The sequence below is a fragment of the Symphalangus syndactylus genome, chromosome 7, assembly GCF_028878055.3.
Source record: "Symphalangus syndactylus isolate Jambi chromosome 7, NHGRI_mSymSyn1-v2.1_pri, whole genome shotgun sequence".
Classification (NCBI taxonomy): domain Eukaryota; kingdom Metazoa; phylum Chordata; class Mammalia; order Primates; family Hylobatidae; genus Symphalangus; species Symphalangus syndactylus.
Window position 1 is genome coordinate 137,555,758 of NC_072429.2, and position 20,005 is coordinate 137,575,762.

Sequence of the window (20,005 nt, forward strand, 5' to 3'; positions counted from 1 at the left end):
GCCTGTAATCCCAGCTTCTCGGGAGGCTGAGGCAGGAGAATCGCTTCAGCCCAGGAGGCAGAGGTTACAATGAGCCGAGATCACGCCACTGCACTCCAGCCTGGGTGACATAGCAGGACTCTCCATCTAAAAAAAAAAAAAAAAAAAAAAAAAAGCAGAAGGCCGGGCACAGTGGCTCATGCCTGTAATCCCAACACTTTGGGAGGCCGAGGCGGGTGGATAACGAGGTCAGGAGATTAGAGACCATCCTGGCTAACACGGTGAAACCCCGTCTCTACTAAAAATACAAAAAATTAGCCAGGCGTGGTGGTGGGCGCCTTTAGTCCCAGCTACTCGGGAGGCTGAGGCAGGAGAATGGCGTGAACCTGGGAGGCAGAGCTTGCAGTGAGCAGAGACTATGCCACTGCACTCCAGCCTGGGCAACAGAGTGAGACTCCATCTCAAAAAAAAAAAAAAAGCAAGGGGGTGGATTTTTGGAGAGAGACACAAGCAGAGAGAACACAATGTGAAGATGAAGGCAAAGGCCCGGGTGGAGCCCCCACAAGCCAAGGAACGCCCTAGAGAGCCAGCAAAGCCCCAGTTGCTGGGAGAGACACCTGGAATGATTCTTTCTCAGCCTCAGAAGGAACCAACCCTGTTGTTCTGAATGTCAGGCTTCTGGCCTCCAGAACCATGAGGCAACACATTTCTGCCACGTACCACATTCCATTCATGGTACTTGGTTACAGCAGCCTCGGGAAACTAAACTCTAGCAAGCACCAACCCCTAGTGTGGCCCAGAGCTAGAGCAGAGCCTCAGGGCAAGGTCCTATAGAGCTCCAGCAGTGCCTGGTGGCACCTTTGTAATTTTCATATTGTTGTGGGGGATGGTCCCAGAAAAGAATCTGGGTGTTGGGGGAGGTGACTAGGGGCATTTACGGGGGCAGCTATTTACCAACCGCTAGAACATATTACAATTTTTTAACAATATATACAATGGCACCAGAGGGAACTAACTAAATATCATTGTGGTAAAAGGCCCCATAATAACATGAAGCACATTAGTCACAAAGCAAAACTCACCGGTGGGCCCCTTGGTCCTTGGGGACCCTGTGGCCCAGTGGGTCCAGTGTCACCCTGGAACAAAGAGAGAGAGGTGGTGTCATCATCAAGTCACTGTGTGAAGATGATGGCGTCACAATTTCAAATGTTAACCAAACATTGCCAAGTTACCCAAAGGAACCAGCAAATTGTCCAGCATGTTTCATCATCAATTGTCCATTATTCCAAATACGGACAAACTCCCTTCCTGTGGGTGAGTAAATGCACGCAAGCCCGCATTTGTGCATCCATTTATTCAGTTACTTCTTAGACATCCTCCACCTGGTCCCATAGGGGTTTCAGGTGGCTCCGTCTTGAACTAAGAGAAGCAATCAGAGGAGAGAACCTCTCTTGAAGTTCTTTTCCTGATTCTCTAGACAGTGACCTGGAACCATTCATGTCTGAGTCACCAGGGCGAGAAAACCATGCCACGCAGGTGCACAGCATCTTCCAGCTTGCTAAGCAGTGTGATTCACCACCACCTTGCAGAGCCTTCCAAGTGGCCCTGTGACAGGGGCATAATCCTAACCATGTGATGGATAAAAAATCAGAAACTTGGACATGCTCCTACAGAAAATAGACTGAAAGACACTCTAGAAAATGGATTTTTAAAACAACAGTCAAGTGGCTAAGATGGAAGGAAGGAACCATAGCCCATCACCTGGCATCCCAGGGTCCCATCCCAGCTCTACCCCAGTGTACTGGGTGAGCTGACCTCAGTCACATTCCTGCCTGGGTAGCACCCTGTATCACCTTTTCTACAAACTGAAGTGCAGGGGGAGGGGATGATTCTCAAGCTGCCCTTCAGCTTCTGAGAAGCCCCCTTTTGGGTGGGGTTGGGGTGGGCTCTGCTTTTAGCTGTATGCATAGGGCTCCACACACTAGACTGATCTTGTAAAACAGACTCCACAGCTAAGAAAGCACATGCGAACTAGATCAGATTTCTCCTAAGTATCCTTTCCAGCTCCATCATTCCTGGGAGCAGATCAGCCACAGGGGCCATGTGCTCCAGTGTGTCAAGAGCCATTGGGGAAGAGTCCACTTCATCAATTTAAAGGCAGGTCCTGAAGGACCCACATAGTGGGCATGAGACCACTTTGTACCTCAGTACCTGGTGCCTCTGTGTCTGATCAAATGGCCAGTTCCATGACGCCACTCTGCATCCCATATGTCCGGCTACCCTGCAGGACACCACATGCAAAGGGATGGTCCCTGGGGGATGTGGAGCTGGCGGATTCTGGGCTCCAGGCAATCTATTCCTGCCTGTGACTCTCTGGGTGACCATAAGTCAGTCCCTTAATCTCTCTGGATCTCAAATTTTTCATTTGTACACCTGGGGTCAAAATTTCCCTTGTTCCGGCCCGGCACAGTGGCTCACACCTATAATCCCAGGACTTTGGGAGGCCGAGGGAGGTGGATTACCTGAGGTCAGCAGTTTGGGACCACCCTGACCAACAAGGTGAAACTCCGTCTCTACTAAAAATACAAAAATTAGCCTGGCGTGGTGGCAGGTGCCTCTAGTCCCAGCTACTCGGGAGGCTGAGACAGGAGAATTGTTTGAACCCTGAAGGCAGAGGTTACAGTGAGCTGAGATCACACCAATGCACTCCAGCCTGGGCGACGGAGTGAGACTCCATCTCAAAAAAAAAAAAAAAATATTTTTTTTTCCTTGTTCTGCCGAGATCCCAACACCAAATAAAAGGGAGAGCCATTCAAGCGTTGTACAATTAACACAGCACATGGTGATGGCAGTGAGGGGTGTGTGGTTTCTTTGAGCACTGCAGAGCCCGAGAGATGGAGAAACAATCCAGGAGAAACTCTGAAATGCCTCTCAAGTCCGTTTAAGGCTGGACCCAACAGGCCTATCATTTGTACCAATGGACAAATCACGACTGATCCAGAGAAGCTTCCTTATCAACCATAAAGCCCAGGTACCCACCCACCAGGTTGGAGGCGCCAATCTCATCCTTGCCAACCAATGCTGTGACGTCATCTGTGTGCCTCTTGGCAGTGCTGCCATCAGCCATTGTGAGGCAGTTTCTGGGTGTCACTTCCTTGATACCCCCACCCCAAGCCCCAGCCCAGCCAGGTCCCACAGGACCCCACTTACATCTTTTCCTGGTAACCCTTCCTGACCAGGAGGCCCCATGGCACCAGGCTCTCCCTAGGAACAAAAAGGCCTGCTATTAGGGAAGCAGATGTTCAGCCACTGGCTGCCTCAACCACAGGGGCACCTGAGGAGCTGGGAGAGGTGGAGAGACCCAGGAGCCCTGTCAACTCCGTACGCAGAGCCCCAGCCCTGAGTTGAGGTCTATGGCACACCCAAGGCCAGCTGTGAGTGCCTGGAGCCATGCTGTGCCTCTCTGTGCAGCTCAGGCAGGGAAGAACAGCAGCTGCAGGCTCTGGCATCTACACTTGGAATGCTGCCTCCTTATCTGCTCATCCACTTGACCCTCTCTACACCTGTGCTTGCTCCTTGGTATCTAGATCATGCAAGGGATCTAATCAGCTGACCCATAATGTCACTTCCATTCTGGGCATTCAGAGGAGGCAGAGGAGTTAAAGGATAAGAAAATAGTCTCTGGAGTCTTCCCATCTGGGGTAAGAGTGATGCTTTCCATATATAAGCTCTAGGACCTTGGGAAATCACCCATGTCCTCTGGGCCTCAGTTTCCTCCTCTACAAAAAGCACCTAATAACAGCAGCCACCTCACAAGGCTCAGGACTGACGTGCGTGACACACCTGAGTCCAGACTGATTCGGTCAAACTGGTTGGCCGTGATAATGTCTGGCCCCCAGAAAAACAACCTGAGGGAATTAGGCCAAGAGGTGGGGATGGTGCTTCGAAGGTGTCCCTGTGCTGGCCTGCTCCATGCTGGTGTGCTCCCTGTCCTCTCTTGGGTAAGGCACTGCCATGGCCTGCAGGCTGCAAGAAACTTCTGTCTGGGAAGTGTAAGCTCTGCCCACCTGGGGGGACCTCCAAAGTGAGGCGCCCACTTACCCGGGGACCAGGTGCACCAGAATCGCCTGTGTGTCCCTTGAAGCCCTAGAAGGAAGAGAATGGAGTTATCAACCATGACAGAACAGGCTCTTGGGGCAGAAGCGGGCAGGCATACCTCCCTGCCTGCTTTGACCCACGTTACCACCACCCATTCTTTACTATTTGCAGGACACTGAGCCCTACTTGGTGCCACACTCGGTGCCAGGGGTTTGACAACTGGATACCAAGAGCCCTTCCTCCCAGCCCACTCCATGCTGTGGGCAGGGCTGCCAGGGCTCATCCCGCAAATGCCTCAGAGTGTTGGGGCATTGCCCTACTGGTTCAGGTGTCTCCTACTCTCCTTGTTCCTCCTGATTGTTTCAGGCTTACAACACATGGCTTGGCCCGCCCCTCTCTGCACGGCTCCTGAGTCAGGTGATTCCCTTGTAGGGAACATCGCCTTCACCCAGAGTTAGGTCCTGCGGCCCCTTCCTTGTTCCTGTGGCCATTGCTGGTCCTACCAACACCCCTGAGTAGGTTCAGCTCTGGGAGCTACATCCCGGGCCATAGTGCTGGGGTCTCCTTGTCCAGAGTTGCAACTTGGAGGCATATTACCTGAAGCACCACTACAGAGTTTTGGGCCCTGTGAGTGAAGATTGAACCATTAGCAGAGCTGAGGCCATCATTTCTAATCTCCAGGCCAATCTGTGTGAAAATCTGCACTTAGTGGATGTAAAGATAAAGCTCAAGGATAATAAAAATGCCTGCCTGGCATAGCTTTGCAGTATTAATCTATGGAAAGGATTGCCATATGCTGTTAAGTTTCATGCAACTGGGCTGACTGTGAGTTAGGTCTGGGATAGGACCGTGGCTCCCATTTTGTAGCTGTGGGATCTTGGGAGCTCTGCTTCTCTTCTCTGGGACTCAGTTTCCACATCTGTAAAATTAGGCTAGAACCTACTTCTGCAGAGTTGCTGTCAGGACTGAATAAGACTGAGTAGGGACTGCACAGTGCTCTCCAGTTGTTCAAAACAGTCCAGCTACATTTCCCTGGAGAGGGCTAGGGATTTCTTGGGGTTCGGCATCTTCCTCAAGGACCCCAGAATTCCAAATTCAGCCAGCCCAGAGGAAGAGACTCTGGTGTGCTCTCCTCCCATCTAATCATGACAAAAGCACCAACTGAGAGAGCCACACTCAATGAGCCAGGCACTCTGCTGGGAACGTTACATGCCCTACCTTCTCCTTTAGTACTGACGACCACTCTGCAAGAATGGGAGCTATTATGACTGCCATTTCATAGAAGAAGAAACAGGGGTTCAGAAAGGTCCTTGTTGCGACCAAGGTCACAAAGTCAATAAATGACAAAGTAAAGGCAGAATCCAGGTCTTTCTATCTGAAAACCCACTTCATTCTACAAAGCTTTGTCTTGACTTATTCTATGTCAGCCAGAGGAGCCTGGTCTTCTTTTCCCTGCCTGGCTTTCTAACCTCAGCTCTTTCATTACAACTCCCAGTTGACAGATGGGTCTTGCCCCCAGTACAGGTCCCATGGGTTCCCTGGCTGAAAGGGAGCCCCTGTCATTCCAATAAGCCAAGAACCACCTTTAATAAATTGATCACTAGCTCAGTGTTGCAATCCCCATAAGAGGTAATATTCCTCATTCTTGGGTGTTTTCTGGTGCAATCATGTGAAAAACAAGGGGATTTAGGAGAACAGAAAATTTATTTTTGTATTTTATTTTCTTCTTATTGAATACTAGCCAGAAAGTTGATTTTTTAAAGAAAAACATTAAGAAAATAGAGCTAGGATTTTGATCTGCTAGATAAAATCCAGATAATTTTAGGATAATCATTTAAAATCATATTTTTTCTAAAAGCAATTTAAGAAATTGTGAAAACAATTTTGAAATTATGAAGAGGTGAAACATTTAGCATAAAACCCAATAACCCTAAAATACACAGAGTTCATTTTTGTAGGTAAATAGTATCTGTGTCTGTTTATATGTATAATAGCTAGATATAGATGTACATATATAGATGCTAGAATTCATATATAGAAAAAATACACTATTAAAAACTTTGCTTCTCTGCTATAGAATTAGAAATAAATTAATTTTCTCCTCTATACCATTTTTTGTATTCTTTTTCTTATTATTACCATCATCATTATTATTAATACCATTAGGCAATGAGAATGGGTTACTTTTATAGTTGGGAAAAAAAACCTTAGCTATGGGAAGTGTTCAAAACTAAATTAAGATTCAGTTTTAGATTCTATTATCCAGAGAAAACCCATTGAAATTATAATAAATCAGATAAGAACAAAGAAAACTTTTAGCAACAACAAGGTAATGGCTGCAATTGTGAAAATGAATTTCACAGCTATGTAGTGTGACAAAGCTGAATTGACTGCACAGAATCACAGCCGTCTGGAGGAGAAGGACTTCTGGGACCCCATGGTCGGGCAGTCTGGGCTAGCCCTGCCCACGGTGGTGAGAGCCATGTGGCTGATGGGCTTGGTTCTATCATTCCCCACACACTCTATACACTTACAGGTGGGCCTCGGGCACCCTCTGGTCCTGGTAGACCTGGCTCTCCTGCTTTGCCCTGAGAGTAAGGAGGAAAAGAAAAGTTTGAGGACAACATTATAAGAATCTTCCTATTCCTGGCTCTCTGTGTTTCCTGCCATTCTATTCCCACAAGCCAGTCTCTGTCCACCCTGTAAGCCCTTTCCCCTGGCGTCTTGGTCCATCTTAATCTACACAAATCTCCACCATGTATTCAGGCCTATTATATTCCTGGTTTTCCTGGGATGGTGCTGGTTACACAGGTTTCATCTCCAAATTAATTATGCTTAGTGCCCCTTTTCACTATCAGAAGCATCTTGGTGTGGATGAGAAATTATATGGCCATCTTAGTTATAGATGACTTTATGCCCACTTGCAAAAAAACATGTCAAGGCCACTATTAACACTTGCACTTTACCGATGGCAACACTGAGGTTCAAAGTTATATTTTTATGAAGGTATTAAATAGCAAAGCCAGGCTGAATTCCAGCTGAGTGCCACACCTAAGCGGATGCTCTTTCCAGGTCAGCCGCAGTACCTACTGGCAGGGCGACCTGTGACGTACACAGCCTTTTCCTCACCCCATCATCTTAAAAGAGCTTGTCAGGACACTCTTGCTATTTAAAATTCTTTACTGCCCACAGCTTGGCATTGCCCTGCACAGAACCAAACCAGGAACAGAAGACAATAAGAGGCTTGGCAACTCAGGTCCATATAAATTGAAGATGGGGTCAGGGGAAGAATGAGGGGAGGAGGGGCAAAGGAAAGTAGATGAAAGGCTAAGTTTGATGGGTGTCAGAAGGGGCAGCATGCTGGGCCTGGAAGACATGCCTGTTCCCAAACCTTCTGTCCACCTCATGTTTACAAGTTATAAACCTTGGAAATCATATGCAGTCCATTATCGAGGAGCAGGGAGAGAAAGGAACATCCTTGGATTTAAGGAAAAAAAAAAAACTATAGAAAGAAGGGTGGGGCCTAAAGCCCTGACTTCCAGGTTTGTCTGTTTCTTAGTTTAGCTGTGGGATCTTAAAGTATCATTTCCTTTCTCTGGATCTCTGGATCTGTAAATTTGGGACAGTCCTCCCTTGTAGGTCTTTGTGATAGAGGGTGGACATAGCCTGGCTCCTGCCTCAGAGTCAACTGTGATGGCCATGACTGGCCCAAGGCACCAGCAGAAAAATGAAACAACCAGCAGCTACTGAAGGTTTTCACTATGATGTCACTGATGCCTGACTCTTGTTAACCCTCAGGCAAAACACTGAGGTACACAGAGGTTCAGTCATCTGCTCAAGGTCACACAGCTGGGGTTCTAATCCGGGCATTTTGGTTCCAGAGTCTGCACTTCATCCTACAGTATAATTAATGTTCAAATATCTCTTAATAAAAATTAAGCAACAGGCAACTCAAAAGGCTGTCTATATATCCATCTGTGTATCCATCCATCCATCCATCCATCCATCCATCCATCCATCCATCCATTCAACCATCCATCCATCCATCCATCCATCCATCCATCCATCCATCCATCCATCCATCCATCCTATGTTCTATTTATCTGGCTGGTCTGTCTATCCATTTGTGCTCCTCCCATATACAAATTGAGCAAGTCAACTTGAAGAGGGGCCACCTAGTACCTGTAGCAGATGCTGCCATTTTCCAACCACATCCCCTGGGGCCCACCCAGGGAGGTGTCTGCCTCCTTGTGGAGCAGTTACTGCACAGGTTGAAGGGTGGACGTAGAATGAAGATGTTCCCTGACCCTAGGGGGTACTTGATTTTGAGGTGTGAAAGGCCCAAGTGCAGGGGAGTCAATGCCTCCAGAAGCAGTCAGAGGATCGCCAGTGAGGCTGGACCCCAGCCTGGAGTCACCAGTTGCCAGCCTGCCTTTCCTTCTTTCTCTGTTCCATTCCCTTCCTCCCTCCCTCACTGGTTCAGGGGATCACCTCCTAAATACTCTACCTGCATCAAAATAGGCATTGAGTAAACAGACTGAATGAAGCCCAGTGTCCTCAGTTATTCTGAATTGTAAACGACAGCCTCTCAGCATAATACACGTTCTGCAGAAAGGTCAATGCACTGCTCTGCAGCAGCCAATTCCGGGGTCAGCCTGCAGGAGTGTGAGTCCTAGATGCTTCATTTACCAGCTCTATGCCTTTGATCAAGCTATCATCCTCTTTGTGCCTTAGTTTCCTCATCTGGGAGAAATAATGGTACCCATAGCCCATAAGGTTCTTCTGGGGACTACAGTGGAAAAATGTAATGAAGAGCTCAGTGCCCCGCCCTGGGCACACACGCAGTTGCTGTCAGCCACAGTGTGATATATGTGCTTCTCTCTACCCTTGCCACATTTTTGCCCAGGCTGAATGCCATTTGCCCATCATGGGCAGCTCTGCTGGGTGTCAGTCCACAGCAGCTCATCGAGACTTTTCAATTTGCTCAGTTGCTAAAAGCTCTTTCTTTTGCTCTCAGCAATGAATTTTGGTTTCAGCATCTGGCAAACAGTGTAAAATGATAAAGAAGGTGCTTCCAGCAAGTTGCGTAAGATTCAGAATGAGTCATAATAGTTTATGACCAAACAAATTAAATGGAACATAAACCTCGCTGTAGAAACTTTTATGTAATTCCACTTAGTGGTTCTAAAGGCTCTGCAGTTCTAGCCTCACCAGGAGCTACAACTAGGGAAGTTGGGAAAAGTAGCTTACTAAAATAATTGATAGTTAGATAAGCCTGATGCATTTAACACATTTTCTACATTATATGATTACCCAGCAATTCTGGCAAGTTGGTGTATTATTCTCATTCTATTTCAAAAGAAACTGAAGCTCATAGATGCTTTCTGACTCACCGAGATCACAAAACCTGGTAAGGAGTGGGGCCGGAATCCAAAGCAAGCTTTTATTGCTATTGTTATTATTGTTGTTGTTGTAATTTTGGCATAAAATATTTTTATTTAATCACTATATTTTAAATTTAATTTTATCAATAAGTAATGCATACTCATGGCTCCAAAAATTAAGACGATAACAGTATAATAAAATACCATGGAATAGAAAGTTGTCTTCCTACTGCTATGTCCCCTTGTCTGACAATCATCTTCCCATGGACAGGAACTACTTTTATGAGGGTTTTATGGAGTCTTTCAGAGTTCCTTTAGATAAACACTAGAAAAAGATGGGCCCACAACTATTTTTACACAAAATAGGACAGACTATATATGTTGTTTTACTCTTTGCTTTTCTACTTCACAATCTATCTAGGAGCAGTCCTGCATCAGGATCTAGAGAACATCCTCATTCGTTCTGACAGCTCTTGGTATTCTATGGGGTGGATAGCTCATCATTTAACTAGTTTAACTAGTCTCATACTGGTGGGCATTTGGAGAACCCAAGTCTCTAAACCACTGATGCCATCCTTCATCTTGCCCTTGGTGTAGTGTCTGTGAAAGGGCTTTGGGAAGACCTAAGAGCTGCTAGGAACCGATGAATCATCATGATGAATCTCTGATCCATAGGCAAGAAGCACTGACCAAACTCAGTGAGCACAGCTTTGAAGTCACAGATACGGGTCTTTGAAAATCCCTGCATGTTCGCAACTAACAGCTACTGGGGCCACAGAGACATTCTCACTAGCACTTGGTCCATCTCATTGTGTGCCCCTGGACAGCTGACATTAAACAAAACCAAAACCAAAACCAAAATGAGAAAACTCTTATGCCAGAGTTACAAGTATGTGTGTATATATATATTTATATGTGTGTGTGTGTGTGTGTGTGTGTGTGTGCAATCCCACAAAGTCTGGAGCTAGCAGGTGCCACTTAGATTTTACTAGGTATCCTGTTCTCACCAGATATCAGATTTCTCCTCCAGGCCATGCTCATCTACTTCAGCTTCCTCTATTATATCAATAGGATTGAGGCTACAGGGGGCAGTAAACCAAAATGTGAAGCAGGGACAGGAGCTCTGGGCTCAGGTTCAGATTCTGTCATCAGCCCATCATGTGACTTTGGGGCCATGATTTCACCTCCCCGAAGCCCAGGTTTCTTCTGCTTTAAAATAGGGACAGCAGTGTTTACCGTGCAGGGTTGTCGGAGTATGTAAATGAAATAATGCATAGAAAATGCCTATCTTCGAGCCTGGTTCAAAGTAGCTCCTCACACAAAGTAGTTGTTATTGATATGTAATAGATTTGGCATGTGATATAATAGGAAGTTTAGAGTCCTTTACCGGCTCTCCAGGGGGACCTGGCTTTCCATCTCTGCCCTCTTTGCCTTCTTCTCCCTGCAAGAGAAACTCAAATTGGTTATCAGGTCAAAGAAGATTTGAGGGGATGGAAAGACAAAGGCAGTTTCAGCATGTCTTTCTGCCCAGCTTCCAGCAGTTGCATTCACAGTTGGCCACTAAGGCAGCGTCTCAACAGACAGAATTGTTCTGAGTTCCTGGTTTCTTTCTCAACACCAAGATTCTGGCTGTGGATCTCTGACTTGCAGTATCTGGCACATAGTGGGAAAGCAATACATTTTGCAATAGCGTTATTATTATTATTGCTATTGACCTAAAGAAGCCTCTCCTGGGCATTTTCATGAAGTCAAGTTTAGAACATGAGGGCCTGGTGTCTGGGCCTCTTGGGTGAGCACAGTGATGGGTGAGGGGGGAATATGGATGCCAACGATGAAAATGAGGATGTTCAATAACATGCAGGAAGGTACTCAGCATGGTTCACCACTGTGAGCACAGGAGGGGCTCAGTGAATGGCAGCAAGGAGCACGTTTGGGTCACAGAAAGAGTATAAGCATTGTTCACTTCTGTCCTTGAAGTGGAAACAGATTGATAAAGAAACAGAGAACAAAGCTGGGGTCATTCACAAGGTGCCAGGGAAGTAACAGGGCCCAGTATTTGGCTTAAGCCTAAGGACAACAGTGAGCAGAGGGAAGTAACATGATCAGATTTCCATTGGAAGGAAAGAAAGGAGGAGGGAGGAAGGAAGGAAGGAGGGAGAAATGGATATTATTAAGAAAATAGCATAATCATATGTAAGGTTGCATCTCTCTTTTCTGGTACTCTAGAACTTTGATAAGGGGTTAACACAAAATCCAAATTGGAATTTCCTCTCCTTAGCTTTACCATTGCTAAAATTAAATCAGTACATATTTCCTAGCTGCTATGACATCCTAGTCTCCAGAGTTGCAGTTCATACCAACATCCCAGCATGTCACTTCAGATCCGTGTGCCCTGGAGAGGTTACTTAACCTCCAGGCTGCAGAGTTACAGACAGGACTGCCAGTGATGCCCAGGAAATGCCTTCTTGGTCAATGGCAGTACATATCAGATACTGCAGGAGAAAGAGCTCTAAGAAGCGATTCATTCATCCACATGTTTCTTTTGTCAATATTTGCTGTGTGCTCACTATGTGTGGGGACTCAAGGCTAAACAAAAGCAGATGTAGTTCCAGCTCACGCAGAACCTACAGCACAGAATATAACCCCATGGTTAATTACTAGGCATGCTTCAATGTTACGTCCTCAGATCTAACAAACAGAGTTGCTTGTTGAATGAGTGATTTAACCAGACCAATGAATAATGGAGAATTAATCAATCCATTACACCAATAGAAATGCGATCACCAGATGAGATAAGCACTCCGAAGAAAAGGAAGAGCGAACCTCTCCTAGCCTGGTGGGGAGCAGGGAAGGAAGTGATAGCTGGGATGGGATGGGGAAGATCGAAGGCATCTACTAGCTAAAGAAGGGAAGAGGCATCCCGGCAGCCTGGGAAGGGGTGTAGAGTGTGACAGGAGAGCACTCAGTGCATTCTGGGAATCAAAAAAAAATCCAGTGTGGCTGGAACAAAGGAAGGCGCAGTGGAGAGCGGGGTTGGGGGACTGTAGACAGTAAGTGCTACAGCAGCAGGCAGAGGCCAAAGAGCCACAGAAGAATTCACTCTCAGTGCAGAAGGCAGTGCGTGGCCTTTGTGGAGGAATTTATTACAAATGCCTTGAACAGCTTGACTCTAATGAGAAGGATATTAAATTGAAAAGTTCAGGACAACATCTTTGGAAAGCAATTTTGCAGTATGTATCCAGAACCTTAGATGTTTCTCTACTCTGGCAAGCCAATCACATTTCGGAGGATCATCATAAAGAAATTTTTAAAATGCTACCATACAAAATTGTCCATGGTAGTTGCTTTTTAAAATAATTGTAAAGTTTATGAGGCAACTGAGAAATGATCATATATATTATGGTGCATCCATTGTATATATTAAATGTAAAGTTTATGAACACTTAACACTAATATGGGAAATGGAAAATGTTTATATTATCACAAGTAGTTAATTAACACAGTTATATGTGTGTGTGGGTTTTGTTTTAACAATATAAACATATATATACATGTACACCTACATATATATTTAGAGAGAGAAAAATTACTATTTAAACAAATAAGAAACAACCAATATATGCCTAAAAGAAGCCCAAGATTAAGACTGATTCTACCTAAATTTTAGTTGGCTTCGACTGATAAACAAGTTAATGATTATTTTATTTCTAATTTTCTACAACACTCAAAATCCTAGTGGCCAGGCCTTGTTTTGACAGTGGAATATATTTTTGTTTCTTTGATTTTATAAAGAGAAACTAGGTTGTTTTTTTTGTTTGTTTGTTTATTTTTATAAAAGCCACTTACTGGGATTCCGGGTAATCCAGATGGGCCTTGGGGGCCAGGAGGGCCTTCTTTCCCCTAAAGGATCCAAGACATAAAAACACCATGAAACCTTTGCTGGCTTTTCTGGAAGTAAATGACTTCACACGGAACTGCATTCATGGGTTGGGGGAGTGAGTGTTTGGTGGGAAACAAGGGGTGCTTCTGTATCAGCCTCATGGCTTTCTGAGCTGTTTCCCCCAAGGCAGTGAGGTTCCCTGGGGCTGAGCATAGTCACCCCTGTTGGTACACACACTGGGGCTCATTCTGGCCGTATTATTAATACATAGGCTCAGGGAAAACTGAATATTGGAATGCCAGTAGGAAGAAACTATTGGGGTTCTAGTATCCACAAGACCTGAGTCCAGATCCAACTCTGTATTTGTCCCCAGACTCCCTGAAATTCACATTCTCTACCCATACAGCACATACCTCAGGACCTTGAGGTGTTGTGCATACAGGACTGTACACAAGTGGGGAGCTGACCAGAGCATGCATAGAGGATGGTTTATTATTTTCATCACTTTTTCCAGAGCCTCCTATATGTTTTACCAATAATTGCTTTACTATCTCTTTCCTTGTATTTGAAAAATTGTTTTACCAAATTTCATTAATTAATATTTTATTTCCCATTTTATTCATCAAAGACTTACATAAGTATCAATCAGGGCTTATAAATCAGCATTATCTAATCAGTGCCCTAATTCCTATCATGGTGAGTATTATCATATCACCCTGTGTCTTTACCATCAGTATTTGGAGATGACAAATTTATAATCTCCTACTAGTGTTTATTGGGAGATAAGACACGGGTGCCAGGTTTTACATTCTAATTCACATGCCGCACAAAGTGAGGTATTCTTAAGGTTTAGGCAATGCACAATAATAACCAGGATAAAACAAAATATTCAACCCTTCCCACATCACAACACCTAAAAACACATAAGAAAATTAAGTGGATATTTTTGTTCAACCCAAGACAAAGATGGAGTTGTTATTAGAGATTTTTAATTATTGATAATGGAACTTCCTGGGTTCCTTCCTGGATGTTTATTTTTCAAATTCCCTAGTGTAGAAACACCAGTGATCTTGGACTGGAGTCAGCAAACTCCAGGCCACTGCCAAATTTGTTAAATGAAGTTTTATCAGAACACAGTCACACCCATTGGTTTGCATGTTGTCTATGGCTGATTTTGCATTAAATGTTTGCTAATTGGTTCTTTATGGAAAAAGTTTGCCAAGTACTATATTAGACCATTCTCTTTAAACTCAGGTGAAGAAGACATGGTCCCATAATAAGCATGTGGCACATCCAGGAAAGAACTCTACCTCTGACTCCCTGTTCAGTCCTCTTGCCATCACCAGACTTTTATTTATTTAGAAACCAATTCCATTGGCAGAGAGGTTGAAACTTAAAACATGGTAGACTCTTAACCAACTTCCACTTGACCAACCCCCATTATAAACCAGCCTCCCCATCCTCTCCAAAAACCCATGCCTGGTCACAACACTACAGTACACCCTTGTCTGCAGTACACCCTTGCTTTACTGTTCCTACCGGATGAGTTGAAGGCTTGCAAGGAGTCAGTGTGCTTGTTCCTAAGCCTGTTTGCATGAATTATTTGCTATGAAAGTCATACAATTTAATTGTTGATTAAACAATCCAGTAAAATTTAGGTGGAAAAAATAATATACTTTTTATGAAAGTTAAGTTAGGGTTTTGAAGACACTGACCAAAATTGAGTCATTCACCACTCACCATCTAAATCGATATAGCTATAAGATACCTACAAAAGGTTAGGAAAAAAAAATCCTAACAATCTAGAACTCTACATTCATATTTTTACACATATGTTGTCATATTTTCAAACCACTTTTCAAAAAAGTAACAAAAACTGATCAGTGGATGTTCTTTTTACATGACTGATGACAAAGGACTCCATTCATTACCAAAAATCAAAGTAAAGGGCTTTATTTTGTGTCAAAAAGCCTGCCAAACAGTTCGTCTTTTAATTCAAAATATAACAGAACTAAGGTTTGTATGTATCTTTTTATTATAATTTTGCCCCCATTTAACTTTTAAAAAATACTTCTATTGGCTGGGCACCGTGGCTCATGCCTGTAATCCTAGCACTTTGGGAGGCCAAGGCAGGAGGATCACTTCAGATCAAGAGTTCAAGATCAGCCTGGCCCACATGGTGAAACCCCGTCTCTACTAAAAATACAAAAATTAGTTGGAAATCGCTTGAACCCAGCAGATGGAGGTGGCAGTGAGCCAAGATCGTGCCACTGCACTCCAGCCTTGGCAACAAGAGTGAGACTGTCTCAAAAAAAAAAAAAAAAAAAAAAAAAAAGAAAAAAAATTACTTCTATTTTGTAACTACCAGTGCTCACTGGACAAAGAAAACTTCCACTATATTCTGGTTTGATGGTTATGGCAAAGTTTCAGCACCACGGACAGCTTCAAGTGCTACCATAGCTTGAGGAGTGGTCCCATGATAGAATCAAAGTCTTATTTAGTACAGTTTAATTCCTAAGAATGTGGTAGTTTTATATCCTAGATCCACATCTTTTTTTTTTCCTTTTCTTGAGACAGAGTCTCGTTCTCTTGCCCAGGCTGGAGTGCAGTGGAGCAATCTCGGCTTACTGCAACCTCCGCCTCCCGGGTTCAAGCAATTCTCCTGCCTCACTTTCCTGAGTAGCGGGGACTACAGGCACATGTCACCACACCCAGCTAATTTGTTGTATTTTTAGTAGAGACAGCATTTCACTGTGTTAGCCAGGATGGTCTCGATCTCCTGACCTGGTGATCTGCCCTCCTTGGCCTCCCAAAGTGCTGTGATTACAGGCGTGAACCACCGTGCCCGACCCTGGATCCACATCTTATTCTCTTCAGGCAAACAATCCATTAGTTTTTATCAGGGAAATCATTTGCGTATAGAGTCTCACTCTGTCACCCAGGCTGGAGTGCAGTGGTGCGATCTCAGTTCCCTGCAGTCTCTGCCTCTCAGGTTCAAGCGATTTTCCTGCTTCAGCCTCCCAAGTAGGTGGGATTACAGGCATATGCCACTGTGCGAGACTAATTTTTGTATTTTTAGTAGAGGGGTTTCATCATGTTGCCTAGGCTAGTCTGAAACTCCTGACCTCAGGTGATCTCCCCACCTTGGCCTCCCAAAGTCCTGGAATTACAGGCATGAGCCACTGTGCGCGGCCCAGTATATTTTATATTTTATTCATCCTGGGACTTCTAGATGGGTGACTTCAAAAGGATTAACCAGATGAGGATCCTAAACAGAAACATGTGGCTGTGATTTTTCAGACTCAACATCCCTCTGGCTGCCTGGACCACCCACATGGTAGGTCAATGTGGAATACCAGAAGGAGTACTGAACTGAGAAATCTCAAATTGACTTAACTCCCAACTTGGACACTAATTTCCTGTATGACTTTGACCAAGTGACATAACCCCATGGGACTCTGATCTCCTCCTTTGACATGGAGGAAGTCTTATTAAGTAATAATGCCCTTTGCACATGCCCTTTGCACAGAACTCCAGAGATACCAGGGTAGGGCTCGCCTGCTTGCTAGCTGGCCTTGGAATATGATGGTGAGATTCCTGTGGCCTAGGGATTGTGCCTGGCTCTGACATTCCCTCACTGTGTGACCCTGAACTGGCCATTTCACTTCTCCAATCCCCACTTTCCTTATTTATAAATGGGGGTAATGATTCATGGCCTTTCTAACTTACAGGGCTAAAGTCAGAGGAGCTGTCACATGAGATAAGGAATATTTATGTACCATATATTCATTTACATGCCATGCATGTATTGGCTACTAACCTAATACCTACTAAAGTGTGGTTCACCCTTTATGGCATTGAAACCAAGAGTGGTTCTGGCAGCTTCAAGAAATGAAATCTGAATTTCGAGCTAAAAGCCTTCAGTTCAAATGCAACTCCACTGGTTGTGGTTTGGGATCCTGGACTAGTGACTTCTTTTTAATTCCACTCTCTTCTTTTGAACAGTTGGGATAACAATAGCTGCCTCTTGTCTGACATTCCCCTGGTGCACACCATAGTCCTAGGTGAGTTAGTGCTGAGCCTTTCCACTTCCCTGCACCTGCTCAAAATAGAAATCACACTGACAAGTAATTGAGATATAGGGCCTAAATCTAGGACTTATTTGCATTGATGGTTGTAAACTGAATTCTGGAATCACAGATTTTCATATCATTTCAACCAAACCTTTACTTTAGCAGCAAAGTAACCAGGGGTCCAACAGAAAGCAAACCCTCCTGCGGTTTCATTGCAAGACTTGTAGTGAACAGAAACTCAAAAATATGTGAGCCACAGGAGGAACACATGACCAGAGCAGGATTGGTAAACACTTGGGGTTCCAGAATGCTAAAGACAGACTAAAAACAGATCCCATTCCTTGAGGAACTTACAGGTGACCCTTGGATTCCTGGTGGTCCAGCAGCTCCCGCAATTCCATCTGCCCCCTAAAAAAGACAAGGCAGAAAGCTAGTTTCTTGTGCATCTAGACAGAGGTCATTAGCATCCTCTGCTTTGAATACAAAGCAATTGATATGGTTGGTTATTTGTCCCCTCCAAATCTCATGTTGAAATGTGATTCCCAATATTGTAGGTGAGCCCTGGTGGGAGGTGATTGAATTATGGGGACAGATCTCTCATGAATGGTTTAGCACAATCCCCTTGGTGATAAGTGAGCCTCCACTCAGTTCATGCAAGATCTGGTTGTTTAAAAGTCTAGGACCTCCCCACCCTTACTCTCTGGCTTCTGCTCTTGCCACGTGACACACCTGGCCTTCCTCTATGATGGCAAGTTCCCTGAGGTCTCATCAGAAGTCAAGCAGATGCTGGTACTATGCTTGTACAGTCTACAGAACTGAGCCAATAAAACCTCTTTTCTTCATGAATTATTCAACCTCAGGTATTTCTTTGTAGCCATGTAAGAACATCCTAATATAGCAACACACAGATCTTACATTCTGTGCCCCTTCCTAGCTTCCTGAACCATAAATATTTTAAGCATGCTTCTGCCTCTTCACCAAGCTGAGCTATTCTCTGGGAATACAAGATATTCAAAGAACAGCATCCACATTTTAGGAAGGGCTAATGCATTAGCCAGGCAGTCACCCATTTGAAAACAGTAAATGAACTCACTTCAGGATGGGCATTTTCAGCTAATATCAGGGAACATTTCAGGACAAAAAGTAATAAATGGACAACTAGATTTATCTTCCAGGAGATTAGGAAGGCAATTGCTGTGTCAACTCAAGGGTGAAGAAATGCACAGATGGATGAATGGAAGAAGACCTCTATGCAGCTGAGCAAGCAGCTCAAAGTGAGCTCCAGGAATACTTTTGCTGGGGACTCTTGCATATGCTGCTTCTTCCCCCTACATTCTAGTCCCCCACGTATGCACAGGCCTCATACCTTCCCATCCTGCAGGTCTTAGCTCAGATATCAGCTTCTCAGTGAAAGGTTTTCTGCCTAGCAGACCCAAAATTGAAAGACCTACCCTTCATCATCCCTGCCCTGGGGAGGTTCCTTTTCTGTCTACCTTCCTCCATAGCATCTGCAAACATCTGACATGTTAGTGTTTATTGATTTCTTATTTATTTAGTGTTTCTCATTGGAACACTAAATTTAGTTCCTCACTGGAACTAAAACAGTACCTGGGATATAGTAAATAATCAATATTCTTGAATAAATGAGTGAATTAGAAGTTGAACTGACTGGGTTATGAATGCAGCAGTTCTTTAGACAAATTCACACATGTGCCTCTTACTAGCTTTGGTTGAGTCATGTAACATCTCTAAGCTTTAGTTTCCTTCACAGTGAAAGGCTGGAAATTGCAGATGCCATTAGGAAGGGGAGGAGTAATGCGGCAATGCTTACAAGGTGCCAGGCACAGAAGAGAGGGTATTGGTTAAGAGTGCAGCCTCTTAGAGTCAGAGGTCCTGAGCCCACATCCCATTTCTCCACTGAACAGCTGTATAAGCCTAGGAAAGTTACTTGACCCCTCTGTATTTCAGTTCGTTTGTAAAATGAAGGAAAAGAACAGCACCTATTTTATGTGGGTTGTTGAGAGAATGGAATTCATGACACATAAGGAGTTAGCACCAGAGAAATGCTAAGGGCTGTCCAATAGGGACCTTCCATGCATACAAGTGTCTATTGTCCACCCCAAGACAAGGAATCCTGCAGACATTAACAAAATATAAAAGCATAAATAAGCAAGTTCCCACAGTACTCTATTGATGTCTTTCCAGCAGCCTTTACTTAATTGTTGCATACTTTTATCGAGTGCCTAAATTGTACTAGGTACGAGCCAAATTTTAGAGATATAAAAATGACTACATCATGGTCTTGAACCTCAAGGAAATTTGATATAGCTGTAGAAGACCTGTCTTATTTTCCATATATGACAAACTTTTGGGGCAGGGTGCAATTGGATTTGTCTCTACCACTTCTACTAGATAGGGACCCAGTAAATGTTCATGAAATAAAGGGATAGTAATAATATTTTAACAGGTAGCCTAAGGTTCATGCTTTAATTAAATATCTAGTCCAAAGCTAATATAACAAATCTAGATTTTTCTGTATAACTTTGATAAAAAGCTTCTGGCATCCTGGAGTCTGGAATCTTGCCAAGTTG

The 20,005-nt window shown here is 44.3% G+C and overlaps 1 protein-coding gene across 4 annotated transcripts in view; it reads right to left on the bottom strand.

Moving 5' to 3' along the window:
* Positions 1-20,005, bottom strand: part of COL22A1 (collagen type XXII alpha 1 chain) — a 327,237-nt gene that overhangs the window by 24,035 nt on the left and 283,197 nt on the right. For all 4 annotated transcript variants that reach the window (XM_063643570.1, XM_063643569.1, XM_055287347.2 and 1 more), the window contains 7 exons: positions 17,769-17,822; positions 13,308-13,361; positions 10,849-10,902; positions 6,612-6,665; positions 4,081-4,125; positions 3,190-3,243; positions 1,062-1,115 (listed from right to left, as the gene is read on the bottom strand). In XM_063643570.1, the coding sequence (XP_063499640.1) occupies positions 1,062-1,115; positions 3,190-3,243; positions 4,081-4,125; positions 6,612-6,665; positions 10,849-10,902; positions 13,308-13,361; positions 17,769-17,822 (369 nt within the window). The remainder of the gene's footprint in view (positions 1-1,061; positions 1,116-3,189; positions 3,244-4,080; positions 4,126-6,611; positions 6,666-10,848; positions 10,903-13,307; positions 13,362-17,768; positions 17,823-20,005) is intronic.